At 49.7% G+C, this 18,751-nt stretch overlaps 1 protein-coding gene across 1 annotated transcript in view; it reads right to left on the reverse strand.

The window, feature by feature from the left end:
* Positions 1-1,509: 1,509 nt before the first annotated feature.
* WNT9A (wingless-type MMTV integration site family member 9A) overlaps positions 1,510-18,751 on the reverse strand; it is a 21,325-nt gene continuing 4,083 nt past the window's right edge. Inside the window, exons 3-5 of the mRNA XM_015423185.1 lie at positions 15,779-16,041; positions 5,534-5,809; positions 1,510-1,805 (exon numbers count right to left, since the gene is read on the reverse strand). Of these exons, the coding sequence (XP_015278671.1) occupies positions 1,767-1,805; positions 5,534-5,809; positions 15,779-16,041 (578 nt within the window). The 3' untranslated portion in view covers positions 1,510-1,766. The remainder of the gene's footprint in view (positions 1,806-5,533; positions 5,810-15,778; positions 16,042-18,751) is intronic.

Here is an 18,751-nt window from a genome sequence, read left to right on the forward strand (position 1 = left end):
AAACAAGGACCAATCTAGTTATTGGCGCCAAGGAGGGAAAACTGGAGGCCATCAGAAAAACTCTCTAGGGGAAACACCTAATTGTTGCGGGGGGGGAATGCATCATCCCCTAAAACAGCAAAATAGGTAAAATTGGCCACACGGGATTTGTGGTACTGAATGAGGGGCGTCCAGAAGGGACCGATCTGGATCCCTTTCTTCCAAAGAAATCAGACTAAGACAAGTGGTTCAGATATCCCCCAAAGTGAAAAACGGGGCACGCCTCACACAGCAGTCATGTCGAATCTTTGATGGGGGGGGGGGAGCCGTTGTTGAGATACTTTCAGAAACTAAGCGACACATGCGGGCAAAGAGGGAGAGAATTCCCGAGAGGGGACCAGACACAATACCACATTGAAACCATAAGAATGTCCTTCTGAAAGGCTTAATAAATAAATGTTCAATATTTATATTTAGGCATATATCGATCCACACCGAATAGCAGGCTTCTATTCAGTCTCCATTCGTTAAAACAGTAAGGTACAACCATTTCCGAATATTCGGGACCGCTCTATCCCGTGCGGAAGCCAATGACATTTCAGGTCAACAATGTCCACTGTGCATAGCCACGCTGAGCCACCGGAGGTGGAGAGGGAGGGGGGCCCGGCCATCTTTGAGTTTCACATCTGTTACAGTTGGCCTCATAAAGATACCATGGGTGCAGTCTTCCCGCTTCCGCGGAGTCCTGAATCAAAGCAGAGAAAGCATGCCATTTCCGTGCCTCTCAGCCACCCTCCAGATAGTCGATCCACAAGCCAAGTTGAAACTCGGTTGTCGGGTCCCAAGCACACCAACTCCATCCCCTCCCAGTAGACGCACAAGAATATAGCTTAAATACAAGCGGCTACTATTTTCTTTTTTATTTTAAAGAAAGCTGCGGTAGAGATAGGTTTGTCCTCGGAAGGCCGGGTGGCTCCGGCAGGGCAAGTGGAAGCCGTGCAGAGGGTAACGTATCCAGCTTCCACCGAAAACCAGGTCAAGGGATTAAGATAGAGGACTTGCGACTACTGGAGAATCAAAGCAGCGCCATCTTTGGAAGCGCCCAACTCCACCGCCACCGATAAGAGCACTTCACGCAGAAATCAGCCAGCCACCTCTGATCCGAGTAGTGTTGTTGAAGAAAAGCCATGATGTCGGTGTCATAATTTGTAATATCCTCATTAACAAAGGAGCAGAAGGAGGTCCAGTAGCCCACAATGCGTGTGCATTTTGGTCACTCTTGCGATTTCAGTTTCTTCTCCATCTTCTTCCCCCTCCCCTTATCCTTGTTGACTGGCCACTTGGAATCCAATTACTGGCATTTGCCATTTGGTGTTTATTTATTTTTTAATATAATTTTTAAAATACACACCTCAAGCTAGTGGTTTAAAGAAACGTCAAACGTCTGTCGAGCGATGGCGCCGGGTTCAACCACCACGGCCACTGTGCAGAATAAACGGAATGATGTCCTAGCGAAGTAGGATCCTGGGAGGTGCAAACCTGTCCAAAACGGCTGACCGTTCAGTTCGAGGGACGTCTAAGCAGCATTAGGCTCCACGAGGCAACAGGGCTCCACCCACCACCAGAAGACGGACTTGCAAAACAGCACGTCGGGTCAGTTGGGAGACGATCTGCGTTGAGGTTTTTAAGCAGCCTCCACGGAGTGACTTTGGACTGATACGAGGTACGAGGAAATCGGACAAAAGATAACGGGCAGCAGTTGTCTTTAGACTGTTTAAAGAAGGCCTCTAGTGGTTTTTCATAGTGTACAAAGTAGACAATGAAGGCTGCAAGTGAAAAAAAAGTGAGAAATGGATTAGAATAAAGCTTGTTGTTGTTGTTTTTTTGGGGGGGAGATACTCTCATGTTTCTTAATGTCTAGATACATGAGCCGCTACAAAATGCCGAAGGAGAAAAGCAAAAGTCTTCCTTCAAGCAGGCCACATTTACATACTAGGAGCTTCAAGAGACAGGATGTGGGGTTTACACACATGGGACTCCCTATTCGGGAGCACATCCAGCCTGTCCTAAAGGCACTGCAGTGGCTGCCTGTAGCATACTGGATTCGTTTCAAGGTGCTGGTTCTGACCTTTAAAGCCCTTTATGGCCAGAGACCTACATACCTGGGGAACCACCATTCCCCACATGTACCCGAGAGAGCACTGCAACCAGGGGCCCAGAATCGGCTTTCTCGGTGGTGGCTCCGTTCTGGTGGAAATGAGCTCCCAGAAGAGATTAGGGCCCTGCGGGACCTTCTGCAGTTCCGCAGGGCCTGTAAAATGGAGCTCTTCCACCAGGCTTTTGGAGCTGCCACCACCACCACCAACCGACCGCTTGAGACGGGAGAGCCCTGCCCCCCCCCCAGGGATTTCTAACTACAGCCTGAGCCAGCCGCCTAAGACAATCTAAGAAGACCAAAGAGCTGACTGCGAAGAGAGAGAGAATTCTGTAACTACTACTGCTGTGAAATTACTGAATTTATCGATACTAGCACTTTATCTATATATCTAATTCCGAAGTCGCCCCCTGGTGTGCGGATACTTATTTCCGCACATCGGGTTGACCTGGAGGGGAGGGAGAGTTTTGTGCACACGTGGGGCGGTCCTCAGGTGTGCACAAAAATCAGAAACCCTGTAAAAAATATCGGAGGGATGTTTAAATCCCCCCGAAACTGACAGAGCGTCCCCTGCGCATGCGCAGGGAACGCTCTGCAGCCGGCCTCCCGCCGCCACGGGGGGGGGAAGAGAGCAGTGAGGGGCGAGCCGGGATGGGGGTGGGGGAGAGAGCAGTGAGGGCCTCCTGCTGCTTCCTCCTCTGCCTCCCCCCCCCGCGAGTATCGCAGATCCGCCCCTTGTTATATTTATAGTCTTAAAATTGCTTAATTGTTCAATGGTTGTTGTTAATCTATCTTATGTGTATTGGTTGCTGTAGATTTTCCAGGTTGTATGGCCGTGGTCTTGGCATTGTAGAACCTGACGTTTCGCCAGTAGCTGTGACTGGCATCCTGAGAGGTATAACACAGAAAGATGGAGTACTCTCTGTGTCAAGGTAAGAAGAAAAATGGTAAAGCCAGTTTGGCGTCGTGGTTAAGTGCGCGGACTCTAATCTGGGACACTCCTCTGCTTGCACCTGGCTGGATGACTTTGGGCAAGCCGTAGTTCTGATAAGAGCTGTTCTTGAAAAAGAGCCATTTCTGTCAGAGCTCTCTCAGCCCCACTTACCTCACAGGGTGTCTGTTGTGGGGAGGGGAAGGGAAAGGAGTTTGTAAGATGCTCTGTGACACCTTTCGGTAGTGAAGGGCGGGGTATAAATCCAATCTCTTCTTCTTCTAAAGCAGGTAGGCAGGGTGCCGGTCACAGCTACTGGCGAAACATCAGGTCCTACAATGCCGAGACCATGGCCATACAGCCCGGAAAATCTACAACTAAAACCTGTGTCTTTTCAATGTGCTGTACCGCTCCTCTAATCGTACCATCTTTCCATGTTATACCTCTGAGGATACCAGTCACAGCCAGTGTCCCCCCTCAGCTGAGTCAGTGTGAGCTAGCTCACAGTTTTTGAGCCTCCAGCTCACACGTTTTTGTCTTAGCTCAGGAAGGAGGGCTCCAGAGCTAGTTATGCAGTCGTCAAGTCGCTCGCTCTCAACTTCAATGCCTAGATCACAAAACAGAATTTTTGCTCACAAGACTCCAAAGCTTAGAGGGAACATTACTACTGGGAAAATATCAGGTCCTACAATGCCAAGACCACGGCTACACAGCCCGGATAATCTACAGCAAGTAACGAACTCCGGCCGTGAAAGCCTTCGACAACATATTTATGTGTATTGTTAAAATTTTAGGTGTTTTATGTAAGCCGCCCTTCACTCGGAGTCTCATAGTGGCCGGGACGCAGGGTAGAAATTTAATCAATCAATCAATCAAAAAGCAGTGCCAACCAGGGGTCATTTGGGGGGGGATGCGGGGGGACGCCATCCCACCGGGTGAGGTGCGGGAGGGTGGGGCCTGGAGCTCCCTGCTGGTGCCCGCTGGAGGTCGCCGCCGGCTGTGGGGAGGACACACTTCCGGTGATGTCAGGGGGTGTGGCATATGCTAATGAGTTATGCTAATGAGTCCCCCTAGCTCTTTTTCTACGAAATGACCCCTGGTGCCAACTATCCCCCACACTCAGCCATCATATCGACGGCCTAGAGCACTCTAGTCAAATAATTGTTAAGAATGTTTTTGTATTGTGGGATTTATAAATGTTTTTAAATTTGTTTTATATTGGCGTTGCCACCTGTAAGCCGCCCTGAGCCCGCCTTGCGGGGAGGGCGGGGTATAAATCAAATAAATAAATAAATAAATAAATAAATAAATAAATAAATAAATAAATAAATAAATAAATAAATAAATAAATAAATAAATAAATAAATAAATAAATAAATAAATAAATAAATAAATAAATAAATAAATAAATAAATAAATAAATAAATAAATAAATAAATAAATAAATAAATAAATAAATAAATAAATAAATAAATAAATAAATAATTCTTCCTTCCAGCACAGTTGCTGTTCCAGATCTTGATTCTCAAGGTATCTAAAGCAGGTCAAGATCATCTGGATTACAGGCCAGGAGTTCATCGGGCCCCCGAAGCTCCTTATTTCGAAAGATGGCAGAAGACGCATTCCTTCCCATCCAGGTGAACAGCTTTTCCTTGGGCAATCATCACCCCACCCCACCCCCAAATCAGCATCTGCTCCACTTCAACAACCACTTGGGTTTCACATGCTTGGACCTCCAAAATCAGTGCGCAGCTAAAAGAACCGTGTCCCTTACCAGAGGTGTCAAACTCATTTGCTATGAGGGCCGGATCTGACATAAATGTCCCTTTGTGTACCTTAAAACGTAATGCCAGGTACCAGAGATATAAACTGTACAGAGGGAAGCAGCTGGTAAGCTTCGAGTTGGTGTATCCTCACTGCAAGGCCCCGTGGGCTGGGGGGGGGGTGCACAGGAAAAGCCACACGGGCGGACCGGAGAGGCGGCAGTGCAGCACTGGGCAGATACTCCCACGATGCTTGACTGCTGCAGATGAGGTTGTTCTGCCGTGCTGAAGCCACAATGGAGTGGCTCCACCCACTCCCCCCAGCACTCCCTCCCTTGCACCAGTTGCTCGCGGGCCGCATAGGAGCCCTGGATGGGCCGATTCCGGCCCCTGGGCCTTACGTTTGACATCCCTTAGCACAGCTCTCCATTACCCTCCAACCCTGTTTTGTCTCCATACGTACGCATCATAGACTCTCATCCCGAAGGGCGATCCAGTTGGGGCACGTCAGTCCTTACAGGTATAAACCTCTTCTCGCTGCGTACACTGTTTACACTCCACGTAACAGCACCAGCGGACCTGACACTGGCAAGGCCGGGTGACCACCCGGCTTTGGGTGTTGTGGCCTCGGCCGCAGCAAATGCTCTCGCAGTTTTTATCTTTGTAGCATTTCCTGCCCGAAGTGCCAGGCGAATACCTGCTCACCAAGCAAAAACTCGGGGAGTCGTCAATGTAGACAAGGTCTGTAGTCCTTGGGATCTGGTCGCCGTGACCCGGGACAGATTTCTTTGGGGGAGAGATGTCCCCCTCGCCCGTCGCCTCGTTGGTGGTGCTGCCCACTTTGAGCGCCATCTCGTACTTCTGCTTCAGCTGCTTGCCGATCTCGTGGAAGGGGGAGAGCTGCCGCCAACACGTCCGGACGGTACACGACCCCGACACACCGTGGCACTTGCAGGTCGTCTCGACGCCAGCTTTGATGACCTACAGGCAACAACAAAAACTAAAGCCAACTCCAGGATTTCTTCTCTTACAATAGCAAGTGTCTAGTCCAGGGGTGCCGAACTCGTTTGTTATGAGGGCCGGATCTGACATAAATGAGACCTTGTTGGGCCGGGCCATGTGTGCCGTAAAATGTAATGCCAGGGAGCGGAGATATAAACTTGATAAAGGACACAAACACAATTAAAGATTTTTTAAACTTTAAATAAAACAAGCTTAAAACACTAGCACTCTTGCAATATTTTGGCTACTTAACAATCTCTGATAACTGACACCTCTTGCTCTGAGTTATTGCAGCAGCAGAACTGGAAAAGGAAGCAGGAAACGGCCAGGGCCTTGCGGGTCAGATTGCAGCCCTCCACAGGCCTGATCCGGCCCTCGGGCCACATGTTTGACACCCCTGGTCTAGTACATAACCTAGGCATAGTATCACAAACAGAACAGGAATTTCAGGGTCCAGCAACTCTTTATCTACTTTCCTACAACTTGCAGAATTAGTGCAGCGGTTAAGACGCTGAACTGCAGGCTGTGGAAGGTCGGTAGTTCAGCAGTTCAAGACCCGAGTGTGCCGCATGACGGAGTGAGCTCCTGTCTCTAGTTCCTGCTCCTGCCAACCTAGCAGTTCGAAAGCAAGAAATTGCAAGTAGATAAAGAGGTACCACTTCGGTGGGAAGGTAACAGCGTTCCATGCGCCTTGGTGTTTAGTCATGCCGGCCACATCACCACGGAAATGTCTTTGGACAGCGCTGGCTCTTCGGCTTTGAAATGGAGATGAGCACCGCAACCCTAGTGTCGGATTCGACTGGCTTTCGAGCAAGGGATCCTCTACCTTTACCTTTTTAGAGACTTACTTAGCTGGCATAATTTCTACTAAATTCTCATTTTCTTTCTTTTCTTCTTCTTGTAGTTCACCCATTATACAGGCATGTGAAAAAGCCACTGATACATGTAAACTCAGTTGTAGGGGCATTTGGATATCTCCAATCTGAAACAGCACCCAGAATGCCCTGTTTTGTTTCAGGTATTCCTGATACGAAATGAAATGGGGGATTTCAGGAACAGTTCTGCGTCAGAAATAGCCAAATGCACCCTTCTATATCCCAGTACTTTCTATTCTCAACGTCTCAAGCATGTCGATCCCAGATGTGATACAAGACGGTGTTTTTAACTGGAAACATATCAGTTTTAACCTGGGACTTCCCACATGCAAAGCAGTTTGAGAAGCCCTATGCTAAAACATCCCAAGCAAGGGTGCATTTCTCCTCATCAGCTATTACAACGGGGATTTGAACTTGCAATCCCTCGTGCATAAAACAGAGGAAAATGCAAGGCCTAAGCCACTGAGCCATACTCTAGAGGATAAGGGATGACTAATGACACTATCATGTAGACACCCAGTAAGGCAGTTTCCTGGCTGGATCCACGCAACTACTCTCTTCAGCACTTGAAGTGTACTATAGTTCTCTTGGCAGAATCACACAGATTCTTGTGTTACCCTGTGGTAGTGGTGGAGGACGAGGAAAAGAAGAAAAGATTGCATGGATTTATACCCCACCTTTCACTACCCGAAGGAGTCTCAGAGCGGCTTACAATCTCCTTTCCTTTTCCCTTCCTGAAGAGGAAGAGGAGGAGGAGGAGGAGATTGGGTTTATACCCCACCCTTCACTACCCAAAGGAGTCTCAGAGCAATTTACAAACTCCTTTCCCTCCCCCTTCCCACAACAGACACCCTGTGAGGGAGGTGGGGGTGAGAGAGCTCTGACAGAAACAGCTCTTTTTCAAGGACAGCTCTGAGAGACCTATGGCTTGTCCAAGGTCATCCAGCGGGTGCAAATAGAGGAGTGGGGAATCAAACCCGGTTCTCCCAGATTAGAGTCCGCACACTTAACCACTACACCAAACTGGCTCTCACCCTGTGAGGTAGGTGGGGCCGACAGAGCTCTTTTGAGGACTGTCCTTGAGAGAGCAGCTCTGAGAGAACTTCTAACTGACCCACAGTCACACCAGCAGCTGCATGTAGACGAGTGGGGAATCAAACCCGGTGCTCCCAGATTAGAGTCCGTGCTTCCTAACCACCACGCCAAACTGGTGTGGATTTAACTCTGTGGGTTTTGCTTCTACTTGAGGTAATAGTGAAACAGCTGCAAAGGAGCAGGTTCAAAAGGGAGAAATGGAGATGAGTGTTAAGTCCCCGTTTCACAACCCTGTGGAACATACCCATAATTCCCCATCACCGAGCAGAGTCGTTTTTCCCCCCCAGCAGAACTGTACACTGAGGGATCTAATCACAGGAATTAGGGGGGGGGGGTATTTTTGCATTGTGTGTGCATGTGTGGCCATGCCTGGAAGTCATGGCGACCTCCAGTGACTCCTTCTGGGGCATGAACGTACAGAGAAGTGGCTCGATGGCCTGCCTCTGCCTCCTGATCCTAGTATTCTCTGGAGGTCTCCCATCCAAGTACGTGCCAGGGTCGGCCCTGCTTAGCTTCTGAGATATGATGAGATGGGGCTTGCCTTGGTTATCCAAGTCAGCGCCAATCAAGGATTTTTGATGGGTAGCTACGGTAGTAGAGTTGGAATTCACTGTCACAGGAGGTGGTGGCAGCTAAAAGCATGGACGGCTTCAAGAGGGGATTGGATAAGCATATGGAGCAGAGGTCCATCAGTGGCTGTTAGCCACAAGGTATAGATAGGAACTCTCAGTCTGGGGCAAGGGATGCTCTGTATTCTTGGTGCTTGGGGGGGTCAACAGTGGGAGGGCTTCTAGTGTCCTGGCCCCACTGCTGGACCTCCTGATGGCACCTGGTACTTTTGGCCACTGTGTCACAGAGTGTTGGACTAGATGGGCCATTGTCCTGATCCAACATTGGCTTCTCTTATGTTCTTATGGATAAGCATGTGGAGCAGAGGTCCATCAGTGGCTATTAGCCACAAGGTATAGGTAGGAACTCTCAGTCTGGGGCAAGTGATGCTTTGTATTCTTGGTGCTTGTGGGGGGGGGCAACAGTAGGAGGGCTTCTAGTGTCCTGGCCCCACTGCTGGACCTCCTGATGGCACCTGGTCTTTTTGGCCACAGTGTGACAGAGTGTTGGACTGGATGGGCCATTGGCCTGATCCAACACTGGCTTTTCTTATGTTCTTATGAATTGGATCAACATTCAGAGCAAAGGTCCATCAGTGGCTATTAGCCACAAGGTATAGATAGGAACTCTTAGTCTGGGGCAAGTGATGCTTTGTATTCTTGGTGCTTGGGGGGGCAGTAGTGTGAGGGCTTCTAGTGTCCTGGCCCCACTGCTGGACCGCCTATGTGACAGAGTGTTGGACTGGAGGGGCCATTGTCCTGATCCAATATTGGCTTCTCTTAAGTTTTTATGGATAAGCATATGGAGCAGAGGTCCATCAGTGGCTATTAGCCATCAGGTATAGATAGGAACTCTCAGTCTGGGGCAAGGGATGCTCTGTATTCTTGGTGCTTGGGGGGGCAACAGTGGGAGGACTTGTAATGTCCTGGCCCCACTGCTGGACCTCCTGATGGCCCCTGGTATTTTTGGCCACTGTGTGACAGAGTGTTGGACTGGAGGGGCCAATGGTCTGATCCAACATGGGCTTCTCTTATGCTCTTATGACTTAGCCTGAAGTGGCAAACAATGCAGGACACTGAGAGATCTGTGATGGGACAACCCATGCCCTCTATTCCCATCCAGACAGGAAAGCTTACCACCTGGCGGTCGACCGCATCTGCCTCCCACCCACCCCCGCCCTTTCTCACAAGTAAGCAAGTTTGGGGGGAAAGAAAGGCAACACAGCTTTTTCCACTGCCCCGGGCAACTGCCTCCCCTTTCCTAGCGCCCCTCAGACATGTAAGATATGCTTGACCAGACATACCTCAAGGAGGGGGAGGGGGTGGAAAGAGAAAGAAAGAAGGGGGTCAGCCTTCTAGGGATTAAGGAACTTAGCAACGCTCCAAAGAGGTAGTTAGAAAGTCATGTTTAATGATACTTTGCTGAGAAACATGAAAAAAAGCGGGGGGGGAAGGGAATTTAATTAAATCATCGCTTAACTCGGGTCGGGCGGAACAAATCGAGTGGGCTAATACTCCGACTTTTTTCATTAACGGGACACAAAGGGAGGGCTGAGAGTCAAGGAGGGACAGGGGATATTTTCGGCAGACAGAAAGGGCGGCAACGGGAGCTGACTCCAGCCACCCGGCTTTACCCGCACGGAGATCACCCGGTACATTGCCAATGCTCGGGAAGGGAGGGGGGGTCTGTGGTTTCTCACTCCTTCTTTCTCGCTCTCCCCCCGCCTGCCCCCCGCCCCAAAAATGGCTGAGTGAGCTCAAGTGGATTTTGGCAGAAGAGAAAATTGCTTTTTTAATAAGCGACATATTCTTAAAGCTCCTGCTTGTCAATAAAGGGGGGGAAAGGGTGCCCGGAGAGAAGCCCTTCTGGTTAATTACCTCATCTCTCCCGCCAGACAAGCTGGCCTCGTCATGCCCACTGAGGTCATATCGTAGGCACTTAGCGAGGCATGAAATGGGCGCAACGGGGTCGGGGAAGGCGATTATTTCACCCGCTTTGCAGCTAAGTTCCACAGCTGAGCCCTCGAGGGTGTGAGGAGAGAGAGAGAAAAATCCCCTCCAGGAGCTTCTTGCAGCGAAAAGAGGGAAAGTATCTGAAACTTGGCAGGGCGAACGTTGCGTCGCCCAGGAAATGTTTGAGCAGCAGTTATCTAAACCGAAAATAAAAAGTTTCCTGGTAGAGAAGAAACAAAATTCTGCTTGTTACTAGTTCGAGGGACTTCAGACGGGCTGGGGGGAGGGGGATAAACAAGTCTACGGAGCCCTCGGAGACCTGTTATGATCAGGCCTGTTTGTGTCATGGAAAACCAACATTCCATGCAGCTGACGGACCACCAAGCCTGTTCCGTGGAGGAGACACCTTCCGAGGCGCCTGCCGTGCGACTTCTGCGCGTGCCGGACCAGACAGAGGAATCTTGGGAACTGTAGTTTAGAAAAGTTATCCTAGGAATGACTGTCGTCTCCCGGCATCCTCAAACTACAATGCTCGTGGTGGTGGGACCCCCCAATGCTACACACGCGTTCTCTTTTGTGGCTCCTGTCTCGTGGAACCGAGGGCAGGAAGCGCTCCTCTCGATTATTCTGCAGAATGTGCAAAACAGACGTCTTCAGGAGGATATTTTTTTACAAAGGGATCAGGACTGCAGTATAATAGCTGCAGTCCTGGAGGGTGCCTTTTATATGGTGCTGGAGGAGACTCTGGAGAGTCCCCTGGACTGCAAGGAGATCAAATCAGTCAATCCTAAAGGGAATCGACCCTGACTGTTCCGTGGAAGGCCAGAGACTGAAGCTGAAGCGCAAATCCTTTGGCCACCCAATGAGAAGGGAGCACTCCCTGGAGAAGACCCTGATGCTGGGAAAGACTGAAGATCAAAGAAGGAGGTATCAGCAAAGGATGAGATGGTTAGACTGTGTTATCGAGGCAACGAACATGAAATTAAGCAAACTCCGGAGCACGGCGGAAGACAGGAGGGCCTGGCGTGATGTGGTCCATGGGGTCGCGAAGAGTTGGACTCGACTGTGCAGCTGAACAACTGCAAAAGGGCTGCAGCCTGCTGCACTGGTTATCGCATGCATCACTTTGCTTTCACGGCACTGTTTTTGACCTTTGTCACAAAGGTCACAAAGGTGAGCTTCCACAACTCCGACATGCTTAGAATGTCTGATGTTCCAGGTGCGTATGTGTGAGTGTGTACTGGCTACTTCTGGGGGAGGTAATAAAGACGCCATGCACAAATCCAAAGCTATCTCTGCAGCCTACAGTCCTACAAACACTCTGTTCTCTCCCAAATCTTATTAGCTTCAGTTTACCTCTACAAGCCCCCTCCAATCTCGATGCAGGCATCCTTTGTTTTCTCTGAAATTGAACCTCAACTGCAACATCAACCACCGTTTGTTGGGTAAGGGATTCTTAACCCCTACCCCCCTCCAATGAAAGACCGTTCACTGTGAAGGAGCCATGCCAACCGTTTCCTCGTTTCTTTCAAAAGCAGGTGGGAAAGGATGTGTCAAAAAAAAAAGGGTTAACTGAGGTCTGGTTCATTTCATCTTCCCCCCTCATGGGAGTGCCAAACTCACATGATTTGGTTTCTGTACTGTTTCCAAGGAGCAGACGCTTTTCCGTGGAAGAACCCTGCCAGTGGGAAGAAGGGTGCTTTTGCCTAGGAAATGGATCCCGATCCACTTTTCTCCAGGCAGTGCCCTTGCTACAGAGACGAAGATCACACAATGCAAAAGACGGCAGGGTCTTTCCTGGGACGCAGCCACTGTTTTAGGACATGACCCCTGAAGCCCTGGGGAAAACCTGAAGCAACTATCATCTGGCTCAAAGGTCACCTTGGGAGCATGGGGTCAAAAGCGAATGTTGGTGTAGTTCGGTTCAGTGCGCAGACTCTAATCTGGGAGAACCGGATTCGGTTCCCCACTCCTCCACTACAGCTGCTGGATGACCTTGGGCACACCAGAGCTGTTATATCAAGGACAGTTCTGGAAAGAGCTCTCTCAGCCCCACCTGCCTCACAGGGTGTCTGTTGTGGGGAGGGGAAGGGAAAGGAATTTGTAAGCCGCTCCGGGACTCTGAGCAAAGGGCGGGGTATAAATCCAATCTCCTCCTCCTTCTCCTCATACTAGTTTGGTGTAGTGGTTAAGTGCGCAGACTCTAATCTGGGAGAACCGGGTTCGATTCCCCACTCCTCCACTTACATCTGCTGGATGACCTTGGGCAAGCCATGGTTCTGTCAGAGCTGTTATCTCAAGGACAGTTCTGGAAAGAGCTCTCTCAGCCCCATCTCCCTCACAGGGTGTCAGTTGTGGGCAGGGGAAAGACTATCTAAGCTGCTCTGAGACTTCGAGGGAAGGACGGGGTGTAAATCCAATCCCCCCCCCCCCACTACTAGTTTGGTGTAGTGGTTAAGTGCACAGACTCTAATCTGGGAGAACCGGGTTTGATTCCCCACTCCTCCACTTACAGCTGCTGGATGACCTTGGGCAAGCCATGGTTCTGACAGGAGCTGTTCTCTCAAGGACAGTTCTGGAAAGAGCTCTCTCAGCCCCACCTACCTCACAGGGTGTCTGTGTGGGGAAGGGAAGGGGTTTGTCAGCGGCTCTGAGACTCCGAGTGAAAGGCAGGGTAGAAACCCAGTCTCTCCTCTTATCTATTTGTTTATTTGTTCAAATGAAATATTTATTTGTTCATTTATTTGTGTGCATATCTTGCCTTTCTTTGTGATTCAAGGCAATTTATAAATGTGGCAGAATCCAGACACTACTCCAAAAATCTTCCACAAGAGCCTTGGTAACTGGGGGGGGGGGGGGGAACATCCATTTCCCCAGTGACCATTCATGATGTTTTCTCAGCACTCAGATACCAAGTGAATAAGGAAGCCACGCCTCGGACATCAGCTGTATGCAACTGCCATGCGCGTCAGAGATCCTTTCGTCCAGCAGTTATATGACCAGCCAGATGTCACTCTGGAAAGCCCACAAGCAAGGAATGGCCCACCATTACACAGTTTGATGTCGTGGTTAAGTGCACTGACTCTAATCTGGAAGAACCGGGTTTGATTCCCCACTCCTCCACTTGCACCTGGCTGGATGACCTTGGACAAGCCGTAGTTCTGATAAGAGCTGTCCTTGAAAAAGAGCAGTTTCTGTCAAGAGCTCTCTCAGCCCCACCTCCCTCACAGGGTGTCTGTTGTGGGGAGGGGGAGAGAAAGGAGATTGTAAGCCGCTCTGAGACACCTTTGGGTAGTGAAGGGCGGGGTATAAAACCAATCTCTTCTCTTCTTCTTCTGAAGCCATTCGCTCAGAACACGGGCAGTTGCTGCCAACTCCTTCCAATTTATGCACATGAACATGAGAACAGCTGCACGCTCCACAAATCCATCTAGCTGCAATAAAGTCTCGTACTTCCCAGCGCTGTTCACTTAGTTCCTTTTAACCGGAAAGGCCAGGGGCTGCCTATGGGACCTCCTGTGTACAAAGTATGCCATGGAGGTATGGGACCCACCTCCTTAACGGAGGGAAATGTGTATGCACCATCCAGGACTGGAACCCAGGACACAAGACTAACACATGAAGCTGCCTCCGGTTGAATTAGATCCTCCAGCCATTAAGGTCAGTATTGTCTATTCAAACTGGCAGCAGCTCTCTGGGGTCTCTGAATTCTACACACCCCTAATGTAGCCAATCCTCCAAGAGACTACTGTAACGCTCTCTACATGGGGCTGCCTTTGTCGCAAATTCGGAAGCTGCAACTAGTGCAGAATGCTGCAGCCAGGCTATTGATGGATCTTCCTAGACGGGATCACATCCAGCCTGTGCTGAAAGTGCTGCACTGGTTGCCAATAGCTTACCGGGTTCGCTTCAAAGTGCTGGTTGTTACCTTTAAAGCCCTATATGGTCAGGGACCAGCCTACCTACGGGACCGCCTTGCCCCACATGTTCCCCCAAGGGCACTATGGTCGGGGAACCAACATCTATTGGATGTTCCAGGTCCCCGTTCTGTTAGACTCAACATGACCAGGAATAGGGCGTTTTCGGTGGCGGCTCCTATCTGGTGGAATGAGCTCCCAGAGGAGATCAGGGCTCTGCGGGACCTAGCACAGTTCCGCAGGGCCTGCAAGACGGAGCTCTTCCGCCAGGCTTTCGAATAGGAGCCGCCACCACTAGTGCACTACCATCGCACTTGTCACCATCTATCCCCCATATATGGACATCATGATGGGGCACGCACATCTAGGTCCCAAAATCGCTGCACTATGGGTGAGAACGGGACGGTTAGGGATAGCCATCTTGCTTGTAGAACTTGTAGATTGGAAATTTTGCTGAGAGGAGCATCAAATTCTATTTTAATGGGGTTGTAATTTAATATTTTGTACTGTTTTATTGTTTTATCTGGCAATGTGCCCTGTGAGCCTTCGGGGAGGGCGGGATAGAAATGTGAATAATAAATAAATAAATCCAAGGATTGGCTACATCAGGGGTGTGTGTCGCCTAATATGCAAAGGGGCTCCTGCTACGAAAGGAGCCGTGGGCGACACACCCCTAATGTAGCCAATCCTCCAAGAGCTTACAGTGGCCCCTGTAAGAAGAGCTCTGTAAGCTCTCTGAGGATTGGCTACATCAGGGGTGTGTGTCGCCTAACATGCCAAGGAGCTCCTACTACAAAAAGAGCCCTGAAACAATCTATTATCGAAGCCCAGTCAATCTATTACTGGGAGAGGCTGTGGCTCAGTGGTAGAGCATCTGCTTTTGCATGCAGAAGGTCCCTGCTTCAGTCCCTGGCATCTCCTGCTAAAAAGGACCAGGCAGTAAAAGGTAAAGGTAAAGGTTCCCTTGCTTGAAAGCCAGTCGAATCCGACTCTAGGGTTGCGGTGCTCATCTCCGTTTCAAAGCCAAAGAGCCAGCGCTGTCCGAAGACGTTTCCGTGGTCATGTGGCCGGCATGACTAGACACCAAGGCACACGGAACGCTGTTCCCTTCCCACCGAAGTGGTCCCTATTTATCTACTTGCAATTTCTTGCTTTCGAACTGCTAGGTTGGCAGGTCACCAGGCAGTAGGTGACGGGAAAGACCCCTGCCTGAGACCCTGGAGAGCTGCTGCCAGTCTGAGTAGACAATACTGACTTTGAGGGACCGAGGGTCTGATGCAGTATGAGGCAGTTTCATGTGTTCATCAGCTCCTGCTAACATCTCCAGAGCTGATCAGGCTGCTGTTGCTGAAAGACAAGAGTACCGCCCAGAAAACCGAGGAAGGCATCTTAGTTATGGCCAAGTCCAACTCCGCCGTGCGGTCACAACGTGCACAATCAAACACGCACTCGTCATCACGTCAGGTGCCTCCGTGCCACGTGGCCCCAGCATGCGCTCACCTTCATGCCCACCAGGTTGTTGTGGAAGTCCACCCTGGCTCTCAGGTCCTTGTTGGATTTCTTCCCCAGGAACTCCTTGACAAACTTATTGCTGTATTTGAGGTTGTCGCCACAGCCGCCCCACTGCCAGGCCTCGCGGTTCTCCAGGTCAGGAGCCTCGTCACAGGTGCAGCGCTCCATGCGCCCAGCACTGCAAGCCTTGGCCATGGCATGGGTCAGCCCTGCTGAAGAGATGGCATAAAGGAAGGCAGTTTCCTTAAAACCTGCAGAAGACAACAAACAACACTGTTAACCACCTCATTAGCCTCACATGGGCTAGTTAATACCTCAAGAAAATGTCAGGCCTTTGAAGACGAAGAAGAAGAGATTGGATTTATACCCCACCCTTCACTACCCAAAGGTGTCTCAGAGTGGCTTACAAACTCCTTTCCCTTCCCCTCCCCACAACAAACACCCTGTGAGGTAGGTGGAGCTGAGAGAGCTCTGAGAGAAACTTCTCTTGAGAGAACAGCTCTGACAGAAGAAGAAGAAGAGATTGGATTTATACCCCGCCCTTCACTACCCAAAGGTGTCTCAGAGTGGCTTACAAACTCCATTCCCTTCCCATCCCCACAACAGACACCCTGTGAGGTCGGTGGGGCTGAGAGAGCTCTTGACAGAAACTGCTCTTTTTCAAGAACAGCTCTTACCAGATCTATGACTTGCCCAAGGTCATCCAGCAGCTGCAAGTGGAGGAGTGGGAAATCAAACCCGGTTCTCTCAGATTAGAGTCCGCGCACTTAACCACTACAGCAAACTGGCTCTTCTACTCCTCTTGCTTGTGGTACAAGAACCCCTGGACGACAGCCGGTTTCACGATAGTTTCAGGTGGGTAGCCATGTTAAGTCTGTAGCGGTAGAACATTCAAGTCCAGTAGCACCTTAAAGGGCAACACAATTTTCCAGGGTATAAGCTTTTGAGAGCTGAAAGTTCGCTTTTCCAGGAGCAAGCAGAACGAAGATTCGACAGATACGAACAGAATGAAGATTCACCGGAACGAAGATTCACCCCACACGAACAGAACGAAGATTCATTAAGGCGATGGGTCTTCAACCCAATTGTATCTGACAAAATGAGCTTCGACTCACGAAAGCTTATATCACGAGAAACTGTGGTGGTCTTTGAGATGCCGCTGTACTCGAATCTGGTTCTGCCAGAGGAAATCAAGTGTCTTGGAACCAGAGATATCCCATCCCCAAACTGGACTACGGGCACGGGATATAAAACTTTCTGCTGTGCAGGGCCACAGCCAGGATTTTTTAAATTATTTTTTTACTTGAGGGGGGGCATTTAAATATGTTGGGGGGCACTGTGTCAGGAGTGACGAGAGGGTAAAAGTTTTAAAAAGTGATGAGAGAGAAAGAGAGGGCTGGAGTAGGGAGCAGCCCGGCCCTGAGATGCCCCAACTGTAGCTACAGGCCCGCTGTGCTATAGTTTATTTATTTATTACATTTATATCCCGCCCTCCCCACGGTGGCGGGCTCAGGGCAGCTAACAAACATAGGTAAAGGTAAAGGTTCCCTTGCTCGAAAGCCAGTCGAGTCCGACTCTAGGGTTGCGGTGCTCATCTCCGTTTCAAAGCCGAAGAGCCAATGCTGTCCGAAGACATTTCTGTGGTCATGTGGCCGGCATGACTAAACACCAAGGTGCACGGAACGCTGTTACCTTCCCACCAAAGTGGTACCTATTTATCTACTTGCAATTTCTTGCTTTCAAACTGCTAGGTTGGCAGGAGCTGGAACTAGAGACAGGAGCTCACTCCGTCATGCGGCACTCGGGTCTTGAACTGCTGAACTACCAACCTTTCATGTGGATATATACATTAAAGCTCCATGGTATGGTAAAACAGATTAAGTTAAGATTGCAATATAAAACCGTGACTGCTCAGTACATACGATACTCAAACATACACGTGCATATATACATTAAAGCTCCATAATATGGTAAAACAGATTAAGTTAAGATTACAATAAGAAACCGTGACTGCTCAGTACATACGATACTAAAAGATGGCAACGTTCTGTCAACACTTGAATGGCCGCCTACACCCTAGTCCAGGCTCCTGCCAGGCTGTTAGCTGTCCAGTTGGCGGTGATGTTGATGTTAGGGCCAGGGCCATGGTGTTCAAGCGGCACCCTACTTGAAATCCTGGTGGAAGGGCTCTGTTTTATAGGCCCTGCCGAACTGCAAAAGGTCCCGCAGGGCCCTGAAGTCAGTTGGGAGCTCATTCCACCAGTGAGGGGCCGCCACAGAACCTGGCCTCTTTAGGGCCCGGGAGAACCAGGCGATTCTGGGATCCCCATCTTATTTATTTATATTTATTTATTATTGCATTTTTATCCCGCCCTCCCCGCAAACGGGCAAACGGCAGCTCACAAACAAGGGTAACATGTGCCGGTATAAAACATTAAAAGCAAAATAAAACAAGAATATTTAACAGTAATAAAGTGCTCAGTGATCGCATCAAGATGGTGACCTATAGATGTTACCCAAAAGCCTGCTTCAGCGGTACCGACCCATTGCAATATTGTGGCTAGATCTTTATAATGGGCCATCCCATTATCCGTTATTGCCACGAGATAGCTGCTGGTGGTGCCAGTGGCGGCTCCTAATTGGAGGCCTGGCGGAAGAGCTCCGTCTTGCAGGCCCTGCAGAACTGTGAGAGGACCCGCAGGGCCCTGATCTTCTCTGGGAGCTCATTCCACCAGGTAGGAGCCGCCACTGAGAAGGCCTTGGCCCTGCTTGCCACAAAAACTGGAAAAAGGGGGGGGGGACTCAACCCAAGATAGGACTGCGAACCAAAAGGGTTAAGCTAAACAATATACATATAAAAGTACAAATATTTATTAAGGTGTACACATGTTAAAACTTATACTGATTAAACATTTTTTGTCTATGTTCAGACCTCTCCCCCCCCCCATTTTTCTTTGAATA

The sequence above is a fragment of the Gekko japonicus genome, unplaced genomic scaffold, assembly GCF_001447785.1.
Source record: "Gekko japonicus isolate JY-2015 unplaced genomic scaffold, Gekko_japonicus_V1.1 scaffold737, whole genome shotgun sequence".
NCBI lineage: Eukaryota > Metazoa > Chordata > Lepidosauria > Squamata > Gekkonidae > Gekko > Gekko japonicus.